This window comes from Rhincodon typus, chromosome 6, assembly GCF_021869965.1.
Source record: "Rhincodon typus isolate 14 chromosome 6, sRhiTyp1.1, whole genome shotgun sequence".
In the NCBI taxonomy this organism is placed as follows: Eukaryota; Metazoa; Chordata; class Chondrichthyes; order Orectolobiformes; family Rhincodontidae; genus Rhincodon; species Rhincodon typus.
Genome location: NC_063337.1, coordinates 6203378 through 6228377, shown reverse-complemented (window position 1 = coordinate 6228377; position 25000 = coordinate 6203378). Strand labels below are relative to the sequence as shown.

General features: G+C 39.5%; 1 protein-coding gene across 1 annotated transcript in view; it reads right to left on the bottom strand.

Annotated features, from left to right (window-relative positions):
• Nucleotides 1-23857, bottom strand: part of LOC109914160 (alkaline ceramidase 3-like) — a 225651-nt gene extending 201794 nt beyond the window's left edge. Inside the window, exons 1-5 of the mRNA XM_048597874.1 lie at nucleotides 23835-23857; nucleotides 20056-20172; nucleotides 15455-15556; nucleotides 9756-9863; nucleotides 3766-3811 (exon numbers count right to left, since the gene is read on the bottom strand). Coding sequence (XP_048453831.1) covers nucleotides 3766-3811; nucleotides 9756-9863; nucleotides 15455-15556; nucleotides 20056-20172; nucleotides 23835-23857 — 396 coding nt within the window. The remainder of the gene's footprint in view (nucleotides 1-3765; nucleotides 3812-9755; nucleotides 9864-15454; nucleotides 15557-20055; nucleotides 20173-23834) is intronic.
• Nucleotides 23858-25000: the final 1143 nt, after the last annotated feature.

Sequence of the window (25000 nt, the reverse complement as noted above, 5' to 3'; positions counted from 1 at the left end):
TACCTCTGCCTTAAAAATATTTAAAGATTCTACACACTCTGCCTTTTGAGGAAAAGAAAAAAATGTTAGTTCATCTCTGTTTTAAATGGATGTCCCCTTATCTTCAAACAGTGGTCCCTATTTCTAATTGTCCCACAAGAGGAAACATCGCTTTCAACACCCACGCAGTCAAATCCTCTCAAGATCTTATATGTTTCAATGAGAAGCTCTGGGGGGTTGGTACTGGAGCAATTCCTGTGAATAAATGAGTTACTTTATATCAATATTAACATTTCAAATCAACAACTTAATATCTAAACTGATGAAACCTGTTCTTCGCTCCCAAATGCAACAGGATCTGCTGAGTAGTCCCAGCATTTTGGTATCATGAAGAAGGGTCACTGGACCAGAAACCCACAGATCTGTGATTTTCCAGCCATTTGTTTTTGTTCCAGCATTTTCTATCCTCATTTCATTTCCCAGCATCTACATTATTTTGCTTTTCAACTTTATATCAATGTGTGTTAAAGAAAGCTTTTGAAACAGACGGTTTAATAAAGGGGTTTAATCTTAGCAAATAAAGCCATGTAAAACAATGACAGCCAATTCTGAGGCAGGCTCGCATTATTCCTGAATATTTTGGTGCGCCAAACTTGCTGGTGGTGGCGGCGGTCAGAATCTGAGCCTGAATCGGGAGGAGTCATCCCTGAACCTTGACCTTGGCCATCTTTGGCAGTTGCTGAGCTTTTCAACATGGTATGTTTTTGCACTCACTGCCAAATGTAATTGTTGAGGCAAATAGCAAAGATAAATTGAAGTGGAAGCTGAATAACACAAACTTAAAGGAATAAAGTATGTGCTAATAGATAAAACATGTGGATAAGGTTTGCATGGAACTAAACACTAGCATTGCCCATTTGGCAAACATAATGCTTTTCTAGATATTTTTAATCAACCTGTTTATACATGTTATGTCACACCTCTGGAGCAGATGAGTCTTGAAGCCAGGCCTCTTGGCTCAGAAATAGGGGCACTACCTGTGAACTTAAGTAATGTTATGTAATAAATAGCTTTTCTCTGTACCTTGCTATGTTTGAACTAGATGTACTCAAACAGCAACTGGCCTTAATTTCCTATTCATGTCTTCAGTGTTGTAGCTATCTGTTTGTGAATTCTTGTTTTCACAGAAGATCTCAGAAAAACTGGCAAACCCAACTGAGCAAAAATATTCACAATATACATTAAATTTGTATTCTGCATTTTTAACTTTTACCTATAAAAAACTCTTGCCTCTAGCTACTAAGTCCTGTTGGAGTACAAATGCACTGGCATCAGCGGCTCCTGCACAATAAGGCAAGTAAGGAATAAGGAAGTTAATGCAGCCTTGTCCACATTACTTAACAACAGGAAACAGGAGAACAGTAGGCCATTCAGTCCGTTTCATCATTCATTCAACTGGTTGAAATACGTTTAAGCACAAGAAAATCCTGAACTGAAGGCATTCTGCACAGCGTGCTTTAACCAGAGTACAGCTTGACAAAGTACTGCTGGAACATTCAGAAAAGTGCACAAAATCCAGACCTGCAGGTGCAACCACCACCACCAGCAAATTTGGAGCACCAAAATATACGGGAATAATGCAAGCGTGCCTCAAAGTTTGCCATCATTGTTTTAGAATGATTTAATTTTCTAAGATTGAGCCCCCTTATTAAACTCTGTTGAAACATCCCACCAAATTCCACCAGCGTGCCTCCTAGAAAATTGTGAAAGCAAATATTATAAATTATGGTTATACTCTCTAAAATTTAGAAGGATCTAAGTTTTCGGGATATTAAGAGGAAATGTTAATTCAGAATATGGGCATGTACTCTATCATGGACCTATTGGATAAACTACTTTGCAAAGCAAAGATGATTGGACTGCTGCAGGAAAAATCTTGCATTTGCAAAACACATGCTGTTCTATTGAGCAATCAAGTCTACAAAACTTTCAGAGAGATCACAGACCCAGATTGTGGTCTTATAAAGCTATTGGATTTGAAAACATATGGTTAGAGATATATCTTGCTTAAGGAAACAGCTTTTGTCCTCTCTCACTTTCCCTGAAAACCCGGTCGTCAAAAAGAGTTGAAAACCTACTGGATGGCCTCATCACCACCTCATCCTAAAGGAGAATTCTAAAACAATATCACTGTATCCAGAAAAGAAAGTTCAATGACCCATAATTGATCCAAGAACAGACACAATGCCAACAGTTAGTGTGCAAAGTTACTTTGGCACTAGACCAACATCTGTTTGATGGTGAATAATTCTTTTTCCTGAATTTAACTGTTCCTCGGTCAAAGTACTTTTAAAGACAAGGGTCTGCAGAGTTTTTATATTACTTTACCGCAGACTTGGAGATTGTGTGTTATTTTTCAGGCAGTATAGTTGTACCTATTTACACAGGTTAAACCTTTTGTTAATAATCTTTTATATCTTTACTTGAACACATTTTGTTTGCAATAAATCAGTTCTTTAAGTGTTAGTTAAGAAACCTAGCTGGCTGATTCTGATACTATACATAGTTGGATATGAGATATAATATGTCTAATTTAGCAATAACATCTTTTTAAATACAATCTTTAGTATGGCCAGTGGAGGATTGAAACACAGAAAGAAAGCAGTTCATCATTCCTCAGACTTAAGCATAAGACAAATTTATTTCAATGGTTGGGGAGTCTAAGGTTTGGCGTTAGAGCCAAATCTGAGGCTGTTGAGTGAGGCAAGGGAGGAAAAAGCAGGGGTGCTGGCAATAATTTTCAATTCCCCTGGGCCGCAGGAGAATGCCAGAGGACAGGAGGACAGCCAATGTGGTAACCATTATTCAAGAAGGGAGGAAAGGGATATATCAGGAAGCCAGTCAGTCAGTCTAATCTCAGTGGTTTGGAAATTACTAGAAGCAATTCTGAGGGGCAGAATTAACCTGCACTTGAAGAGGCAAGGATTAATTAAGTACAGTCAGCATGGTTTTAAGAGTTCAAATTTCGTAAAGAGGTGACCGGGTGTGTAGATGAGGATAATGTATTGCATTTAACATAATCTACTTGGACTTCAACAAAGCTTTCGATAAGGACCCTCATGGGAGACTGATAGCGAAGGTAAGAGTGCACGGGATCCCATAAAATTTGGCTAATTGGATCCAGAATTGGCTGAGTGGTAGGAAGCACAGGTTAACGATTGAAACGTGTTTTTCTGACTGGAAGCCTGTGCCCAGTGAGTTTCCGCAGTGATTAGTCCTGGGGTCCTAGCTGTTTGTGGGAAATATAAATGATTTAGACCTGAATGTAGCAAGGTTGATCAGTAAGTTCATGGATGACACAAAATTGGTGGGATGGTAAATTGTGAAGAGGATAGCTTTGGATTACAGGAGGATATATACGGGCTGATTAGTGGAATGGAACTCAATTCAGATAAATGAGTGAGAGACGATGCACTTAGGGAGGACAAACAAAGTAAGGAAATACATGATGAATGGTAGGACCCATTCTCCCACAATGTTAAATCTTAGATTGACAGATTTTAATAAAAAGTTTTAAGCGATAGAGAGAAAAGGTGGGTACCATGATTTAAGCCACAGAGCATTTAAATGACCTATTCCTCTCCAATGAAAAGGATGGATAAATTTGTATCTTTGTAAGTAGGAAAACTGTTCTTCCCGTTTCATTACAATATGACCTTATCTTACAAGAAACATTTGAACTTTAGATAATGGCTACCAATACATGTATCAGCAGTCTCGGCTTACCTTCACTTTAGGTCTGTATTTCAAGTATAGAGTTCTTGTATACATGCTGATTTAAAAAAATGCAAAAACATTTGATCAGAATTAACAGTACATAAACATCTATTAGCAGCTGATATCTGAGAGGATTAATACAATTGCACTGGTCATTATTCTGCTTGGTTGTTCTTGGCAAGGTCTTTAGACTGTCTGACCTAAACCAGATTAAGTGGTTAAATATACACATTTATGTGCATTAGAGCCATGAAGAAATACAAGTTGCAACAAAAGTATCCTAATTTGCAACTTTCAGTTACTTCTCTTTTGAAATCCTGGCATGCTGAGACACTGTCCCTGGCTAGGAATGGTACAGGAATAGGCGAATTAGCCCATCGAAATTGCTCTGCTATTCAATACAATTGTGGCTGATCGAACACTTCAATATCTTCTACTTGCCCCCAACATCCCCATACCCTCAAAACAACACAACCAATCAGAATTCTATCATATTTAAAGACTGAGCCTCCGTAGCCCTCTATGGGAAAGACTTCCAAAGGTTCACAATCCTCAGAGTAAAAACACTTCTCCTCATCTTAGACCTAGGTGACATTCCCCTGTTTTGATTTTAAAACTGATGATCCCTGATTTTAGACCCTTTAACCAGGTAGGTTGTATTTTGAAGGATGCATTTCATAGCACATTCTGGCACACACCACGGTCACCAGAATGATCCATTACAGGTATTTAAACATCAGATAAATCCAAAATTTATCTGTTGGATGAGATGCCAAACCGAGGACCCATCTGCTTTCTCAGATGGATGTAAAATATCATATGGCACTGCTTTGAAGATGACCAGTGGAGATCTTGTGGGTATTTTGGCTAATATTTACTTTCAATCAACATCACTAAAGAAAAAACGATTCTGATCATTCTCAGAGTGTTATTGTGGGAGTTTACTCTCCTCAAATTGGTTGCTGTATCTCCTACTTTGCAAAATAATGACAGTACTTTATAAAGCACTTTGAGTTATTTGGGGCTGTGAAAGATGCTCGATGAATACAAGCTTTTTCTAAACATTGTGATATCCGTTTGGGACGGGCCATGGATATTGGTCTTGCCAGCTACGCTACATCCCATGAACAAATAATAAAATAAACAAAATAGAAATCTACTGGTGATACATCTCATTGAAGTTGTTGAGAAATTGTTGGAGCAGAATAGCCATACCTGTGCAGAACAGTCACTGTTTGAACAACATTACCTATCAATCGTGTTGCTCACATTTTATTTTCTGCCTAGTACAACAGGGGCAATTTGTGTGACTAAAGTCTTGGATTTAACAACTGCCTTACCCAACCTCAGGATGTCACAAAATACTCAACAGCAAATGTGATACATATTGAAGCATAGTCACGGTTGTCAAGTGTGGCACATGGATGTGCAAAACTACATTCACTGGAATTCAGTTGTTAATAATTATTGAGGAGGTACAACCCTCTGTTAGCATTAAAAAAAATTACACCTCCACCAACTTTGACACAGAAAAGCAACTGAGCTGAGCAAAGAGTTGAAAAGAGCTGCAAAGGACACAGACAGCAGAGAAATAAATGAAACAAGATTAAAGGCAAAACCACTGCCATTAACTGCAATCCGGGATGTTGCTTCATAATTTGAAAGATGAAAACAATACTCCAATCATCTGATCCCCAGGTTGGCAGCAAAACAAGGATAAGCTTCATGCCACAAACTCAAAATGGTTGCACCCCTCTAGGCCCCATCTTTTCCTCTACACTCGTGCTCTTGCTCCCAGATTATACCCACAAGTTGAATACATTATTTGCAACAAGTAAAATAAAATTTGTCAGAATGACAAGCCAATTCCCTCCCGACTGCATTCAAAACATAACCCAGTTTAATTAGTACACATACCCTCTCATTTTTCTTAGTTTCTCACAGTCTAAATCTGACCCTGTGCAAGACTCCCAGGTCATGGTCTGACTTTCTGACTTCAACCATTTCTTTGCTATGTGTCCCTGATCCCTGCCTTTGACAGATTGTTTTATAAACATTGTCTAAAAAATGGATTTATTCTTGCCTCTTGTTCCAAAGTCAGCCATGCAGAATGAATTAATAAGCGTATTTCATCTGGCATTAGCAAACATGTAAGTCAAATGCACAGCAGCACAAATATCAAAAGCAAGAAATATCATTCATTCTGTAACACTTCTCCAATCCAGGATCAATAAAAGTAATGTTCTGATCTCCTACATTATGTTCCATCTCGAATCATCCATTAAAGAAAAAAAGAACCCAAATTTATAACGTATCTTTTGCAACCTCAGAATGTCCCAGTTTTCCTTCAAATAGTACCTTAGGATCTCTTGCATCGAACTGAATGGCTCAATGGGCTTTTAATTTATCTTCCACCTGAAAGGCAGCACAGTTGACAGCACAGAACTCCCTCAGTACTGTACTAGAGTGTCAGCCTTGATTACAGGAAGTTTAAAATCCATCTTCTGAAGCAGAGGTGAGAGAGTGCTACCACTCAATCATAGCCGATATCTTTATCATGAACGGCTACTTCACAAATGATTTCATCTGCATTTCTGAATTTAAAAAAAATCAAATCAATTACATATTTCTGTAACCCTTGATACCACGCCTCAGCAGAGAAGCATTTAGCTTAACTTTAAGAGTTCCATCCGAGTCTCTTTGCAAGCATGTTAAAGGTGTCCAGTTGTCCTGGGGTGGGGTGAGTGAATTTTTTGTTTTCTAATTTCTAACCTGTTTGTAAAATTTCTAACATTTGGTGCTGTACTCTGTATCCTTGTTAAGTAGCCCTTTCCATGTCAGCATTTCATTATTTTGTAAACTGGTTGGTCTTTCAACCACAAATATTCACTGCTGGTTTTGACTTATAACTGAAGGAGAACAAACAAAACGGAAGTTGAAAAATAAAATTCAAGCCAGCATTGCAACATGTCTCAATTGGTTACATTCTTACTGTAGCATCGACCCAACTACATGGAAAATTGCTTGGGTTTGTCTCGTATGCAGATGAATTTAACCCGGACAATTAATGCTCCATCAGTTTACTCTCAATCATCAGCAATCAAGCAGTACCTACTCAGCAATAACCTGTTCAGCGACACTCAGTTTGGGTTCTGCAAGGGCCATTAGGCTCCTAACGTCATTACAGCCTTGGTTCAAACATGGATAAAAAGAACTGAATTCCAGAGGTAAGGTGAGAGAGACAGCTCTTGACATCAAGCCATATTCGACTCAGTGTGGCAGCAAGGATCCCAAGGAAAGTTCAATGGAACTGGAATCAGGGGGCAAATTCTCTGTTGGTTGGAGCCATAGCTGGCACATAAGATGATGGTTGTGGTTGCTGGAGGCCAGTCATCTCAGCTCCAGGGCATCTCTGCAAGAGTTCTGGAGGGTGGTGTCTTAGGTGCAGTCATCTTCAGCTGCTTCATCCATGACTTTCCCTCCACAAGGTTGGAAGTCGGGATATTTGCCAATGATTGCACAATACGCAGCACCATTCACGACTCCTCAGATACGAAAGCAGTGTGTTCAAATGCCTGGACAATATCCAGACTTGGGCGGAGAGGTGGTAAGTAACATTCACAACACACAAATGCCAGGCAATGACCATTATCAATAAGAGACAATTTAGTCACTGCCCCTTGACATTCAATGCTGTTACCATCACTGACTTCCCCAGTATCAACATCCTTGGGGTAATCATTGACCAGAAATTGGGCTCACCACATAAGTACTGCAGCGAGTAACTCATCTCCTGACTCCTAAAAGCCTGCCCATCATCTACAAGGTGCCAGTCAGGAGTGCGATGGAATACTCCCCACTTGTCTGGATGGGTGCAGCTCCAACAACACTCAAGAAGCTTTGTACCAGCCAGGACAACGCAGCCTGTTTGACTGGCATCACATCCACAAGCATCCACTCCCTCCACCACTGACACTCAGTAGCAGCAGTGTGTACCACCTACAAGATGCACTGCAAAAATTTTCACCAAACCTCCTTACACTGATTCTTCCAAACCCAGGACCACTTCTATCCAGAACGACAAGGGCAGTTGATACATGGGAACCACGATCTGTAAGTTTCTCTCCAAGCCACTCATCATCCTGACTTGGAAATATATTGCTTGTTGCTGGGTCAAAATCCTGGAATTCTCTCCTCAAGGGCATTGTAGGTCACCCTACAGCAGATGGACTGCAGCAGTTCAAGAAGGCAGCTCATGACCACCTTCTCTAGGGTATATGGATAAGAAGGGTTTAAGAGGGATATAAGCCAAATACTGGCAAATGGGACCATATCAAATTGGAATGTCTGGTCAGTGCAGACAAGTTGGATCAAAGGGTCTGTTTCTGTGCTAAATAACTCAATGACTCTATAACTAGGGATGGGCAATAAATGCTGACCTAAACAACAATGTGCCCGTCCCACGGGCGAATTTTTAAAAAAATTCTTGCTTTATCAAGAACGAGTATTAATTATAAAGCTAACCCTGAAATGTGACTTGTAGTTCTGTCATCTTATGTCAAAACATTATAAAGTTTGTAGACAAGAGTGGTTAATTAGTTAGAGCAGGTTAGTTACAAATCTTTGAGGCCAAGCCATAAAGAGAGGCTAAAACAATTGGATTTATTTTCATTGGAGAAATACACAAATTCGAGGAGGCAGATTACAGACTTTACAAAACAATTAAACTGTATGAAGGACTGATGTAAACAAGTTTTGGAATGTGGGTAGTGTATTTGTTTTCCCATCCTGTGCTCAAAGTTCATCAAGCTCAAAAGGACAGAGATTAGATTTTCTTTTCTTTAAGCAAATAACTGACGTGGAATAAACGCAGAACTTCGAGGGACAATGGACAGCTTTTAAAAATACCTTCGAGTAGGTGGCTTGAGAACTTTATACATTTGTTCATAAGATGCAGGCCATCTGACTGGGCCAGCATCTATTGCCTATCTTTAATTGCCTGGAAGAAGTGGAGATGGGCTACCTCTATGAATTGCTGCAGTCCTTGGGCTGTAAGTACAATGTGTTTAGTTTCTCCAGGTAAGGTGAGCAAAGGACCTTGGTGTTTATTAAAAGTAGGAGATTCAACAGGTAGTTTTGTGAGGAACACCCACTATGAGACACAGGATGAAATATGATTAACAGGCTGGCCTTTCCAAGAATTAGTCATTTTTCTTCTCAGTTGAAAACTACACCTGATTGACATGGGTAAATGGTTATGACATAATCCTTAACAGAGCCATGTCTGACGTGCATATATTCAATCACGTCAAAACCTAGAAACTGGTTACTTTCTCCCTTCGTTTCTGCTATTTCAGCTCACTTTGAAGTGCTATTCCTTTTAAATATACTTATTTCTACAGTATTGAGGTACATTAATCCCAAGATTACTGATGATCATTTCAAACCCAAATTTCCTCTAAATAGAATCTCTAGGAACAGGAAGGGCCAACTAGGCAGAGGACCACCCTTTTTCAATAGGTCTCTATTCCATGTCACTCAATCCCCTTCCTGTGCAGAATCTTATCTAACTAATCCTTCAACCAACAGTTGCTGCTCATTTCGTTCTCTTTGACTATACTTTTTAAGTTATCTTCTTTCGAATGCTAAAATTCTGGCTGCATATTTTGCTTACTCCTAACCCTAATTACCTCTTTAAACGTTTCACCTTGACAAAGTCCTTTTTGTTTGTTGATGTAATGAACAAATGTGTCGATAACAAAGAATCCATACAAATACTTTAACAGATACTTTACCATCTTACTTGCACCTATACAATGTGGTAGGAGGAGCAAAATCCAAGCTTTAAGACCACTATTCCCTGCTTGTGTGAATCAACAAATGGCAATCTGTATTTTCACAGGAGAAAGGAGCCAAGACATTGTTTTAAAATAATTTTGCATCTTGAGAGAGAGAGAGAGAGAGAGAGAGACAGCCAAGTATATTGACATAAAGCCTACCTGAAGAGAATGTGCAAATAGGAGCCGAGGCCTGTTAGAATGTGCCACCAAGCATGAAAGTGTGTCATGGCGCCTAGGATTTGGAATGGTAACTTCTGCCGGATATCCCTTGAGAAAAAAATGACACTAATTACATTTCAAAAGTCATCCAAAAGGTGTATTTTACCATTACTAGCAATTTTGATGTCAAAAGTTAGCAGCTTATACTGGGGCAGTTCAATGGTTGTCAGGAGTTCTTTTGCCAAGCAACACATTAAGGTTTCCCATGAGTTACAATAACAGATTCAGCTCGAGTTTTTTGGCCAAGACCATCTGTGTCTTCACCTAACATCCACCCACACACATTCCAGCAAGTACCAAGGAACGGATATACACATAAGCAACTTGGAAATGGAAATAGAAATTAAAATTTCAAAACTTGGTCATGATACAAAACATGGAAGTGCAGTGAAAGATCAGTTTGATTTGAACCAATTGTAATGGGACATTAAGAGGCTTACAGAACAGATAGACAAGTGACATTTGGGAGTTTAATAGAGGTGTTGCATTTTAGTAGAAGGAAACAGACAAGTTGGCACAGACACAATGTATCAAATGGCCTTCTTTCTGCTGAAACTATTCTACGATTCTAGACTTCATAGCTTAATCATTCTAAACAGCATGCAAGGATAGAGGGATCTGGTTGTCAGAATGTGGATGTGCGATTATTGTAGGAGGGGCAGGATGTACAGAACAATTGGCAAAACAGAGAGATCTTGGGCTGCAAATTAGAGGCACAGAGTACAGAAACAGGTTAATCCAGAACCTTTATAAAGCTCTATGACTGGAGTATTGCATTCAGCTTGGTCACCACATTTTAGGACGCACACATCCACGGTGGGGTGAAGAGTAGGTCCAACCAAATACTTCCAGAGATGAGGTATTATATAGATACAAGGGTAGGTAGAAGTTGGGGTTGTTCTCATTACCACAAAGGAAATTGAGGGGAGATTTTATAGAAGTGTACAAGATTATGGTTTTTTTTCTACTTCATACAAAAGAAAGCTGCTCCTATTACCTGGTGGTACAACAACTATGGTCACAGAAAATGCTTTTGGCAAGAGTTGCAGATGGGGAGGGGGAAGAAAGAAATTGGATACAAAATTAGCTTGAAGGTAGGAGACAGAGCGCGAAGGTATAGGTTTGCTTTTCAGTCTGGAGGCCTGTAAACAGTGGTGTGCCACAAGGATCGGTGCTGGTCCCATACATTTTGTTATTTATATAAATGGTTTGTTTGTGAATATAGAAGGCATTGTTAGGAAGTTTGCAGATGACACCAAAATTGTTAGTGTAGTGAACTATGAAGAAGATTATCTCAGAGTACAAAGTGACCTTGTTCAGATGGGCTAATGGACAGGGAATAGCAGATGGAGTTTAATTTAGATAAAAGTGAGATGCTGTATTTTGGTAAGGCAAACCTGGTCAGGACTTATACAGTTAACAGCAGAACCCTGGAGAGTGTTGCTAAATCAAGAGACCGAGGGGTGCAAGTGCATAGTTCCTTGAAAGTGGGGTCACAGGTAGACAGGATGGTGAAGAAGGTGCTTAGCATACTTGCCTTCACTGGTCAGAACATTGGGTATAGGAGTTGGGACGTCATACTGCAGCTGTATAGGACCCTGGTGAGGCCACTTTTTGAATGCTGCATACAATTCTGGTCATGCTTCTATAGGAAGGATGTATGTTAGATTGAGAGGGTGCGAAAAAGATTTACAAGGATGTTGCGGGAACTGGAGGGTTTGAGTTGTAGGGGGAGGCTGAATAGGCTCGGGCATTTTTCCCTGGAGCAGCGGAGGCTCAGGTGTGACATTAGAGGTTTATAAAATCACGAGGAGCATGGATAGGGTGAATAGCCAAGGTCTTTTTCCTAGGGTGGGGAGTCCAAAACTAGAGGGCATGGGTTTAATTGAGAGGGGAAAGACTTAAAAAGGATCTGAGGGGTAACTTCTTCATACAGAGGGTGGTGCATCTATGGAATGTGATGCCAGAGGAAGTGGTGGAGGCAGGTACAATTACAACATTTAAAAGTCTTCTGGATTCTTATATAATTAGGAAAGTTTAGAGGGATATGAGCCAAATGCTGGCAAATGGAACTAGGTCAGATTGGGATGCCTGGTTGGCATAGATGAGTCGGACCAAAGGGTCTGTTTCTGTGCTGCACGACTCTAAAGAAAGAGAGATTGTGGTTATGATGAAGAACTTTTTAAACACAGACTGATGATGAATGATTTCGAAAGGGAATTGGATGGGCCACCAAGGAAATTAAATTTGCAGAGCCACAGGAATGGAGCAGTATAATGGGTCTGACTGAACTGTCCTACAGAGAACTGCCATGAACTCAATGGGGAAAAAAGCCTCCTTAGTAGGAGACTAAGGGGAGGCAATGGTGTAGTGGTTATGTCATTGGACTGCTCCAGGCAAATCTTCTGCCGAGATGAACCTAAATCCCACCGTAATAGATGGTGAAATCTGAATTCATAGATCACAGAATCCCCACAGCAGAAACAGGTCCTTCGGTCCAACACGTCCACACTGACCCTCAAAAGCATCCAACCCAGACCCATCCCCCTACAGCCCACCTAATCCACATATCCCTGAACACTACAGGGTAATTTTGCACGGCCAATCCACCTAACCTGCACATTTTTGGGCTGTGGGAGGAAACCGGAGCACCCGGAGGAAACCCATGCAGACACAGGGAGAATGTACAAACTCCGCACAGACAGTTGCCCGCGGGTGGAATCGAACCCGGGTCCCTGGCGCTGTGAGGCAGCAGTGCTAACCGCTGAGCCACCGTGCCGCCCAGTTCTGAGGAAGGGTCACCAGACCTGAAACGTTAACTCTGATTTCTCTTCACAGATGCTGCCAGACCTGCTTGAGCTTTTCTAGCAACTTCTGTTTTTGTTTCTGATTTACAGCATTTGCAGTTCTTTTCGTTTTTGTTGTCATAAAAACTCACCTGGTTCACTAATATCCTTTAGGCAAGAGAAATCTGCCATCCCTGCCTTGCCTGAATTACATGAGTCTGAGACTTGACTATCCTCTGAGCAATTAAGGACAGGCAATAAATGCCCATAAATAATAAAAAAGTTTAGCCCAAGTCTTTCTGGTACATATGACCAACTACCACAACACAAAAGAATCTTTGTGCAATAAAGTTAACACTTTATCATGCCCCTTCTAATTTTCCATCTCTATTCTGTAAAATTCAACTCTTCCATTAATTGAAAGGACCACCCTTAGGGAAGGATGAATATCTTCAGTATTTCCAATATTCACTGACATTTGTAAAATTGCCTATGAGCAGATCATATTCTTTATAAGTCGCAAATGAATAGTAACCCCCTTGGATGAAGTACCTGCAACAACAAAACAAACTGACCTCAACCCAAACTGACACTGGAGGACAAGAAGGGAGAAATTTGCTGAGAAACGTCCAAAAATTTCAAGGAAAGTTTATAAATTACATTTGAGTTATATCATAGCAAGATAACACAAAAGGTGACCATTTGTCTTATCATGTTTGTGTCAGCTCTCTTGATAGAGATATCCAATCAGTTCTACTTCCTTGCCTTTTCCCAATGCATAAGCTATTCTTCAGCCTCTTTTTGACGACATTTTTTGAGAAATATCCCATCAACTATTCAGCCAATATGATCCTGACCATCATAACTCAGAGTGAAAAAAAACCTCACATTTACTATCACAGTTCTTATTGCTAATTACTGTAAGTGACCCTCATTACTTTAAATACTAAAAGTAATAAAAGCAGAAGACCTATGGTTATAGTTGATATCGGGATTCAATTCCACGTTCTTTCCATTCTCACCCCATGTCCATCACTGAAGGACCATTTTCTATCCCAGCGTTAAGTATATTCAATATATTTAATACAAAATTGAGCAGACAGTAGTGGAAGGGCAATATCAGACACCAGGTTTTTGCACTGGGTCCAGGCTCAAATCCAGCATGGAATTTAAATTCAGTTAATAAATAGGAATATGAAACTATACTCAGTAATGATGACCACTACGATCATAGGATCCCATCTGGTTCACTAATGCCCTTTGGAAAAGGGAATCTGGTTTGGCCTGCTTGCAACTTCAGACACTCAGCAATGTAGTTGACTCTTAACAACTCATTAAAATGGCCAGCAAGTCGGTCAATTCAAGGACAAATAGAGATAGACAACAAACTCTGCCCTTGCCAGTGGCATCCACATTCCATGAATGAATAAAGTTTAGTGATGATGCATTCACAACCCTTTGAGTGAAGGTATTTCTCATCTTAGTGCAAACTGATTGGCCCTTTGCATAAAATAGTGCACCGGTTCTAAATGACATAGCCAGGGAAACAACATTTCCGCATCTAAGTCCATTAATAATCTTGATCACTTTATAGATGAACCCTAGTTCCAGTTACCGATCCAGTAATGTTCGCTGTACTGATTCCAATGCAAGTATATCCTTCCTTTTCAAACACCAAAATTATATCCCTCAGCCAGAAAGTGGTGAATCTGTGGAACTCAGCATTGTGTGGCAAAGTCACTGGGTGTATTTAAGACAGAGATAGATAGATTATTGATTAGTAAGGAGATCAAAGGTTACAGGAAGAAGGCAGGAGAATGGGGTTGACAAACATATCAGCCATGATTGAATGGTGGAACAGACCCGATGGGTTGAATGGCCTAATTCTGCTCCTATATTTTACAGTTTTACATATAGTAATTCAGGTGTGGTCTCACAAAAGCCTGTACAATTGGAGCAAGGCCTCTTTATTCTTGTACCCTGTTCATTTTCAGACTTTATAACAGTTAGCTATAGCTGAGTGACAAGCTAGGCCATTTCAGAAGGCATTTAGAGTCACTAACATAGCTGTAGATCTAGAGTCACATGTAGACCGTCTGGTGAGGATAGCAAGCTTTCCTTTCCTAAAGGATATTAATGAAACAAATTTTTAAAAATTGACAATTAACAATGGCTTCATTAGCACAATTAGACTAGCTCTTAATTCCAGATTTATGAATCAAATTAAAATTTCATCACATGCCACAGTCGGCTTTCAGTCCCTGTCCTCAGGATAGTCGTTTGGGTCTCTGGATCGCTAGTTCAGTGACTTATGTTGTTGACATCCTCATTTTACCATGAATATTTAGGGTACAAATTTAAAATTCAATTTTATTTCTTGATGGATACTTAGTCCTACAATTCTACTTGGGGCAGCTTTACCATGCACCAATGCCAAACATAACCTCCGAATCCTCGGTTCCATTTGATATCATACTTCCACTTGCATCATAGGAATAGATTATAGCAAAATTTGATAGAACCACACATGATATACAAGAACCAAAAGCCAAGGCAAAGAGGTAGGTTTTAAGGAATGCCTTGAAGGAAGAGATACAAATTGAGACGAAGAAGTTTAGGGAGAGTATTCCAAAGATTAAGGTCCAAACTGCTGAAATCATGACCGCCAATGCCGGAACAATGTAAACCAGGCATATTTAAGAGGTCAGGTTTATGAACACACCAATGTATGAAACAGAATACCAATCTTCAGAGGAGCAGAGAGATTTCAGGACATAGGGAGAAGTGAGAATATGGAGGGATTTGAAAAGAAGGATGAAAGTTTTAAAGTCTATTGAAAGAGATAAAGCTTACCTCAAATTATTGCAAAAGATGTTGTCTACATTCCATAGAATAAAGCCCATCAGAAATACGCCTAATGATGTATAGGCAAGGGGCCTCAACCAAGGGTAAACCCTGGAAAAAATGTTTTAAAAGATCATAAAGTTGTTGAGCCTACATCCATACAGCACCTTTCATGCTCTTAGTGTTCAACCTATTTTACAGTTAGTACTTATAGGTTGTCAAATGTGGGAGCCAAACCGCATGCACTCTACAAAATATGAACAAACAAATTATCAAAAAAAGTGTGTTTTAGTGGTGTTGGTTAAAGTAACAAGTTCGAATTAGATTAATTATCACTGCTATATTAAACCAGTAGATAGCTGTCCCATAACCAATGGTCTAGGTTCATTCACTTCTTCAAGGCATGGGTGTTGGAACTGAGCCGACAAATCTTAATATCCAAGACTCATATGGATCTCTCACAATGCCACATCAGTTCCAACAGAAGCACAATTTTCAAACAGTACCATAAAATTTCTATTAGATTTCAGGATCATAGAAAGGTCAGAAAACTTGTACAAATTGATAGTGGCATCAACAAACTTCGAACAAATTTTGGCTTCATAGCAATACAATGTTCTAATGAAATATAATTATTTTTATGAATTTAAAACACACTCTTCTAACAACATCAGAAAATGATGTGCAATTGAAAACCAATTTGAAGATTATGAAATTTGAAATCATTTCAAGGCAGATGATTCAATGTAAAACAAATTCTCTGCAAACCTTAAACCACTCACAACAGTAAATTCCATATTATATACAGATGTCCTGATTGCATTTCAGAAATTTTGTTTTAACCAGAATAACAATAAAATATTCGTGATTTCCATCACAGATACCACAAAGGAATATTTGTCTAGTAGCCCTTTCAGTAATGTGCTTCTCAAGCCCAAAGCTAATATTTGAACATTAAACTTTGAAGGAACTATATGCCTGAGGAATGACCCTGTTCTTATCACTCCCACACTAAATTGAAACATAGAACAAAGTGCTCTAAAGAGCATGAATGTGGGAGAATACGAGCCAAAGTTCAAGATGACCAAATTACACAAAACAAATAAAAAGGAAAACAAACACACATCACAAGAAATAATATTTTTGAAACTGTACTCAGTAATGCATGTTGTCTGTTCAATGCTTTAACTCACAATGATCTACTTCCCTGTTTATCTTGCTCTTACCAAACTCCTTTTAATCCATATCTCTTGGTTATTCAAATTTGAGCAGTCCTGGAAAGTGAAGGTATCTAATGAACTGGAACAATGCAGCAAGCTTAAAAGGAGTTCGGTTGGATTAGATCCTCTGTAGTCTTTACAGGTTATTTAAAAATATATTATGTTATCTACAGAACAAGAGATTATAATGCAGATCATTTCTTTCCACGATATAGCTTCCTTAATGATTCTGTACTGCTTGTTGATTAAAACCACATCACGTGTGATGTTTGCCATTTTTCATATATACAAGGCAATGTTTATCACATACAGTGATTTGTCAACTTTGCTGACAATATAAATGCCTGAATGGTACACAAGTGTGTTGTAGCTACTTAGCTTATTGAATCTTGATATCTGACAGGAAACTAACTTAGCAAACCCCATAAACCCAATAGTCCATCTTCTCATACTGGCACAGGCCTTTAACCGAAGGTAAGGTAAACAGGTGGTGGTTAAGCTGAGAGTCACCATGCCTCATGAGGGGAGAGATCGAGAAGGCAAGTCCTTCATGGTAATCTCAGCCGATATAGGAACTGAACCCGCAATGTTGGCATCATGCTGCATCACAAAATGGCCATCCAGCCATCTGAGCAAACTGACCCACATCCGTCAACAAAATGAACCTTGTTAATAGTCAAAATGTTAGTTGTATAATTAGACCTAATCTAATTCACTAATTTACTCCTAACAAACATTTTGGTAAAGCTGGTCATCTTGTACTCATTGTGGACAATTCATAAGAAATACGAAAGTAAAGAGAAAACAAAACATTTGCACTGTATGAGAAGAGAGTGCTGATTGATTGGCAAACTAGACTCTGATTGGTACAAATGTTGTATGGGTACAAGCACCAGTTAATACTGACTGACAGTTAATTGCCAAATTTGGTTTAAATTTTAAACCACGTTGATTGGCTGCAGAGATAGTAGGAACTGCAGATGCTGCAGTGTAAGTTGCTCTATTTGGAGCTGCACTCTGCTCACCAGTTCCCTTTCCTTTTCCTATTCTTTTCTCCTTCCCTCTCCTCTCTGCAGTAATTCTATGGCTCCCACCTCCTGCCCTTTTAACTACCTACCTAAGGAGTCAGGTTGCGACAGGGAACTGTGTGGCGGGAGCTGAACACCTGGGCCGTGTCCTGTAGTGACAGTGGATCGAGCATGGGCTGGAGCAACGGTGGCAGATCAAGAGTGGGCCGGTTCAACGATGAGAGCAGGTCAGTGAGGGGACAGTGGGCAGCGAGAGCGGGGCCGGTGAGGGGGCTGCAGTCGGTGGCAAGAGTGGGCCTTTCACATGGCGGCGGCCTCCTGGGTGTCCTAGCGATTGGAGCAGTGCCTGCACCGTTGTGGAGATGGGGTTTGGGAATGATGACTTTGTGCACTTTTCACTCTACTTGTGTATTTATATACTTAATACATGTGACAAATAAATCTAATCTAATCTAATCTCAGGGCAATGCCTTGATCAACGAAATAGAGAATAGTCATCACCCATTTTACTGAGTTGAAACAGGTGAAGAACAAAGTCTTGTGCATTAATATTTGTAGCTAGGCAAATGTGCCAAATTGTGAATGGTTTATAGAGTACACAACAAAAATCTTTGACAATGTATGTCTTTTTTCAGCAAAATTCAAGTCTTGCATTACCAAACAACCATTTTCTTATTACTCTTGTATGGTACCTTATAAAGCAGGAGCCATTCGGCTTTAAAAGGACCCGCCTCCTTGACTTGTCTGTCTTCTCTCCACCTACCTGCTATCCACCTTCTATCACCGCTCCCCCCCTATTTATTTCAGAGCCCCCTTCCACTCCCCCATTTCTGAAGAAGAGTCCAGACCCGAACCGTCAGCTTTGCTGCTCCTCTGATACTGTGTTCCTCCAGCACCACACCTTGTTATCTCAGACTCCAGCATCAGCAGTTCCTACTACCCCAATCATAAAGTATATGTTCTCGGCCTTCCTAGGTCAGGCAGAAGTTAGTTTGTCCATTGGTCAACCTTCAGGTCTATTGGAGGTCATGCTAGCTTTCTTAAGACAGATTCAAAAGTCAATTAGACAAAAAACAAAATCAGTTTTATTTAGAATACTCTATCCGAGAAGGCTGTGGACAATGAGTATATTCAAGACTCCAACCAACAGAAAATTGAACATTAAGTGATGGAGGGCAAGCGAGAAAGGTGCCCGGCATCAGCAGTCATCCCGAGCAGTGCGAGTGTGGAAGCAGGCAGTCTGGGGCAGCTGGTGAGATGAGAGCGAGAGTAGGCAGTTTGGGACAGCCAGCGGTGAGAGTAGGAGCAGGCAGCCCAGGGTGCAGGGTGGGGAGAACTGGAGGGATGAGTGGGAGTAGGTAGTTTGGAATGGCTGGTGGCAGGGGAAGAGGTCAAGCTCTTGTGAGGAGCGTGAACCCAGCATGGCTAAGCACTTATGGACTGTGATGTTGAACTGTTGAGTGTGTTTCTTTGTCTTTCTACTTTTTAGTAAGAAGGAATGTAATATTTAACTTTTTAAACATGGTTTTCTTCATTTTTCTTCTCTGTACCAAGATCCTGTACCTAGGTACTTTTGTACCTAAGATGGCGCCGTAGGTGACGACTTATAAACTTTTCACTGTACTCGTGTGAATACCTGTGACAACAAATCTAATTCAATTCAACTCAATAGAGTGGAAAATTGGAATTTAGATAGGTGCTCCGCTAATTGAACACTCGAGAAAGTAGAGTATTCCAGCCCCTGTACCTTCTGCTCAAGATTTTTTTTTATTCCCTCATGGAATGTTGGCATCACTAGCTGAACTCAATGCAGGCTTTTGACCCAACAGCTCTGAAAGAATGCGATATTTCTCGAAGTCAAGATGGTGAGTGGCTTGAAGAGAAGCTTGCAGATGGCAGTCAAAAGAATTAAAAATAAATTAGAAATAATTTGCTTATGTCTTACTTAGTCATAATTACTGAATCATACTGTTGATTGGAAAAAATCTATAGATTTAATAAAAACGATGAAAAAGTCCTTTATACCAATATATGCTTCAGATTGATATACACTGTCATCTGTGACATGGGTTATTTTATGAATATCTAAATCACAAGGTGAAAACGCAATATAATTTGCACATCAGGTATGATACCTGGACCATGACAGATGCAATAGTTTGAAGTACAAACCTATTACAAAACAAACTGACAACACTGTGCCAATAATAGATTTACAACCAGAGAGTGATAAAAATCCTGGTATCACATTACAACCTTGTGGACCACTAATAACCTTTGCAAATTTGGACTAGTCCGTTAACTTCAGTTTTAAAACCCCAGGTTCTCATAAGGGTTTGTGCTGTAATGGAACACTACTTACCACGTGACAATATATACTGATCTTAAGACCAGGCAGCCGACTAGGAAGCCGTACATAACCTGGAAAGAGGAAAGAAAATTAAATATTAAGATCAAATGGACACAATATATCTCACAACTTAAATGACTTTACAATCATTGTTACCTTAGTACATGGGAAAAATAAACGTGCATTTCTATTAACCAATTTTGACAAATATTTATAATCAGTGTACTTATGTTAGTGTATATCAGACTGCTAGAATCAGTGTTTGGCTGGAAAAAAGCAGATTTAAACTTTATACTTTTCACCTTTCTTACAAATATCACAACGACATGTTTATTTACATGTACATCAAGTTTATTTTGGTAGAATACTTGTTCTGCTTTAGAATTATAATGCACTACCCAAAGAATTTTAACTTATGGTTAGAAATGAAATGGAAGGTTATTGAACAAAATAAATGATTCAGAGTGCAGAACAATCAAACTCAAACTGAGCTCAGCACCTGAAGGCGTACAATGTTACAGCCCCACCCTGATTCCTACTGGCAAGGCAAGCCTTACCTTTCATATACCCTCTGAGCTAATGCATAAAATCTCTCTAGATGTTCTTGGAATGGGAAACAATCCGGTTTAACATCAATTTTAAATGACGGAAATTACTGTGAAGCCCCTTTCGTACTTTTTACACACTGTCTATGGTCCACTATGATTTTGCAGCACGTGTAGGGGGCCAAATTTAGGACTGAGTTGAGGAAGAACTTCTTTACCCAAAGGGTGGTGGAATCTGTGGAATTCCCTTCCCAGTGAAGCAGTTGAGGCTACCTCGTTGAATGTCTTTAAGGCAAAGATAGATTGATTTTTGATCAGTAAACAAATTAAGGGTTATGGTGAGTGGGCAACTAAGTGTAGCTGAGTCCACAAAAAGATCAGCAATGATCTAAATGAATGGCAGAACAGGCTCAAGGGAGATGGCCTACTCCTGCTCCTATTTCTTATGTTCTTTTGTTCACTTGTACAAATGTTTTTTACACTAAATGCCCAATAACTCAAAACAATTTTATGTGCAGACTTTCTGGATCTTAAAGGCAGCTCTGATAACTTATTTGTGTACTTAAATACCAATAGTCCCGATAACCGGAAAAGATCAGTAACAATTTCATCGGTACAAATTAGAAGACTCATGCTAAAAGACAAGGTGACAAATGGAAGCTCAGCCCAGTCTTGATAGTTTAGTAGGTAAAAACACTGTCCAGTGTTTTACAAAGTCATATACATGAGTATACTGTCATGGGATTTATAACTTGTAAAAGGTGCTGATCTCTGCTCAGGTGACATATAGCAGCATCACTAGATCCACGTACTGCTCCCCAAGCAACAGGAGGGAGGAAATAAAATGAATCATGATTCCTAGGCCTGTAGAACTAGAATCCTGCCCAACAAAATTCAGAGTCTTGGAGAGGGGAACTGAAGAATAAAAAAGCCTGTGGATAACCATAGAACACAGTAACAAAGTTGAGTGGCCAGGTCACAATGGAATCCCTTTCCCTGCGCATGCAGAAACTGATGTTCAATTGCACAAAAGGTGTCACATAAACATCAACAAAAATGACAAAAGCAGCAACAGTCCTCCTCAGAGTAAGCCCATTGCCCTCAGACCGCCCAGCAAATTAAAATATTAATTCATACTACATCACAAATTTGAGGATTTTCACCTCAGAAATGAAGACTAGCTAAATAAAGTCTACACCCAAACATTGACAAGAGGCTCATTATTAGACGTCTTTGTAGCTTCATGATAGTCACAAATATTGCTTTTCAGTAAACATCAGAGTGAAACCAGACTTTGCCCAACTGTGGTCTGAATTAAAAATAGTAATGAATGGACAATAGTAAAAGTTAGGCGATGCTGAGCTTAAATCTTGTGGAAGGAACAATGGGAAATAAATATTTCTGCTGATCAGATGCATGTGTAGAAGAGTGTAATTAACCTTGAGTTTAAGTTAGACGTGGAGTACGAAAAATCAAATACTTGGAATTTAGAAAGAACAATGATAATCAAGATTGGTGGCAAAGTTGACATACATTTGAACACAACAGCTCATGAAATAGTAGGACTAGGACATTTGGCCCCTCCAACCTGTTCTCTGTTATTCAATAAGGCTGTGGCTGATTTGATCATGGCCTTAACTCCATTCTCCTGCTTGTCCTCAATATCACTTAACTGCCCTGCGGATCAAAATCTAACTAAACATATTCAAGGCTGAACGATCCAGCCTTCACTGCTCACTAAAGAAAGAAAAATCAAAAGACTGGCAACCCCCAAAGGAAAAAATCTTCCTCACCTCAATTTAAATTGAAGACTCTTTATTTTTAAATGGTAATGCCTGCTGCCCAACCACCACTCCCGCATCCTGCCCCATCCCCAAGCCCCCCTCCAAGTTCAAGTTTTCCCCATGAGGGGAAACATCCTCTTGGAATCTACCCTGTCAATTCCCCACAAAATTGTAAATGTTTTAATAAGACTACCTCCTATTCTTCTAAGAACCTTTCAAATGAGCATTTTGGGAGGGCTTTCATCATGAATCCATTACTCAGAAAATAAGCTTACTGTTGTGACATTAAAATAGCTTCTGCATCTGAAATTTAGGACAATGTTTATATCGTGTAATTGGCATCCCAAAAACTTGCAGAAAACACCACTCAAGCCAAAGGTTTAATTGAGGAGCCAAAATTATTCTACAAGCACCTCAACTGTTTCTACCTGCAAGACCTGTAACTCTAATTACTCCAGCTTAATACAATACAGTGCAAAATCTTCTATTCTGATATAACCCATTTTGTGAGCAAGAGAATATAAAATTGTACCAGTGGATGATTTTCTACAGCTTAAGTGGACACAGTATGAAAACTATTTGCAACTCTACTCAAAAGTGCTGGACTAGAGTAAATAGGTCAGAGCTCAGATTTTGATAGAACACTAGATTTGTAGATATTAATCTGAAAGTTACTGATGAACTAGTTGCAGAAAGCAAGCCATTATCTGCCGTGACCAAAGCCAGAGTTGCCTCTGTCCCCTCCTCCTGGATCTATACTGATCAGGAACGCATTTCCCAAACATAGTAATTGCATTGGAAACTTTGCAATCATGCCTCCAAATGCAGTAAATGTCTTACAGAAGGCTGAACTCATTTTTAATTTGGCAGCACCTATGAAAAGTTTGCTTCCAGAATTTTGATTGTGGTGACCTCTTATACTGCAGTATCCAAATTTATTTAATTATTTTTGTTGATTTTGGCATGTGGTAAGGCACTGGGTGAGAGTTGGAAGTTGAAGGGGGCTTAAGGAGACTCAAAGGTTAACGGCCAGTCACTTCCAAGCAGATTAGAGGTGCTTCATACATACATACATAATTACTTCATTCTAATGTATAGGATTTTACAACCTATTAATATACCTTCGGATAAAGTCCATTGATGATATTTGCACGTTAATTCCTTTTCCTAATATAAACTCCTCTATTAGTTAAGATGCTGACTCTTACAAATATATGGTTCCATTTATGTCGCCAGTTGTCTGGTACCTACCAAGTCATCATCTCACTCTCTCGCCCCTCTGAGCAAACATGCCAAAGTTCGATTCCAATAGATGTTTATGAAGATTCCCAGGAATCACAGGCCATTGACAAAAAACTAAAATTCTGAATAATTATTCAACCACATTCTCTCAAGAGATTCACTAAAGGCAACTGCAACATCACAACTGCTGCCTGCTGCAAATCCCACAGTACAAACTTACTTGCACTCCGTTTTCATGTGCATCCTAAATAGAATCACACTTTGCCAATATTAGAGCATGTTCTGCATCGAGAAATATGGGGAAGCGATGGCCTAGTGGTGTTATCACTGGACTGTTAATCCAGAGACCCAGATAATGCTCTGGGGACCCAGGTTCGAATCCTGTCATGGCAGATGATGAAATCTGAATTCAATAAAAATATCTGGAATTAAGAATCTTACGATGACCGTTGCCGATTGTCAGGAAAAACCCATCTGGTTCACTAATGTCCTTTAGGGAAGGAAACTGCCATCCTTGCTTGGCCTGGCCTACATGCGACTCCAGATCAACAGCAATGTGATTGACTCCGAACTGCCCTCTGGGCAATTAGGAATGGGTAATAAATGCTGCCTAGCCAGTGATGCCCTGATTCCGTTAAAGAATAAAGGAAAAAAATCTTTCCTCCCTTTACAACTGATAGTAGAGCAAGAAAAACTACCTGAACTTTTCCAGCACCTACATATATCTCCTGCAAGTGGAGAAGATATAGTTAATTCTGTAATAGATGTGCAATCATGCAATTTTAACACAGAGTTAAATGCCCCAATAACTAGTCATCAGTTTTTTTTTGAAAAGATAAAACCTTGGAATCAAGGCACATCTAACAAGGTCAACATTTGTTGCACACCCCTAACTGTTATGATAATAAAAGCAAGATACTAGGATGCTGGAAATCCGAAACAAAAACAGAAAATGCTGAGAAAACTCAGCAGTCTAGCAGTATACTTGGACAGAGGAACAGAATTCTATCTATAAGTCCTGTATGACATCTTCAGAACACAAATATGTTAAAGATTAGACTCAATACGTTAACTTTAATGAACATGAGCTGTTTAATTTTCACTCACTTCTGCAGCATCAATCAGATTGGTATAGGTCTGGAGTCACATACAGGCTAGACCGGACAAAGATGGACTGTCTCCTTCCCCTCAGGACATTACTGAGCAGATAAATAAAACAAAGATCTGCAGATGCTAGAAATCTGAAGAAGGATCATTGAACTCAAAACTTTAACTCTACTTTCTCTTCACAGACTGGGTTTTTACAACAAACTGACAGCTTTAGAATCATTTTCCTAAAACCACTTTAAGATTTTAAATACAGAGCTCAAATGATCAAACAGTGGC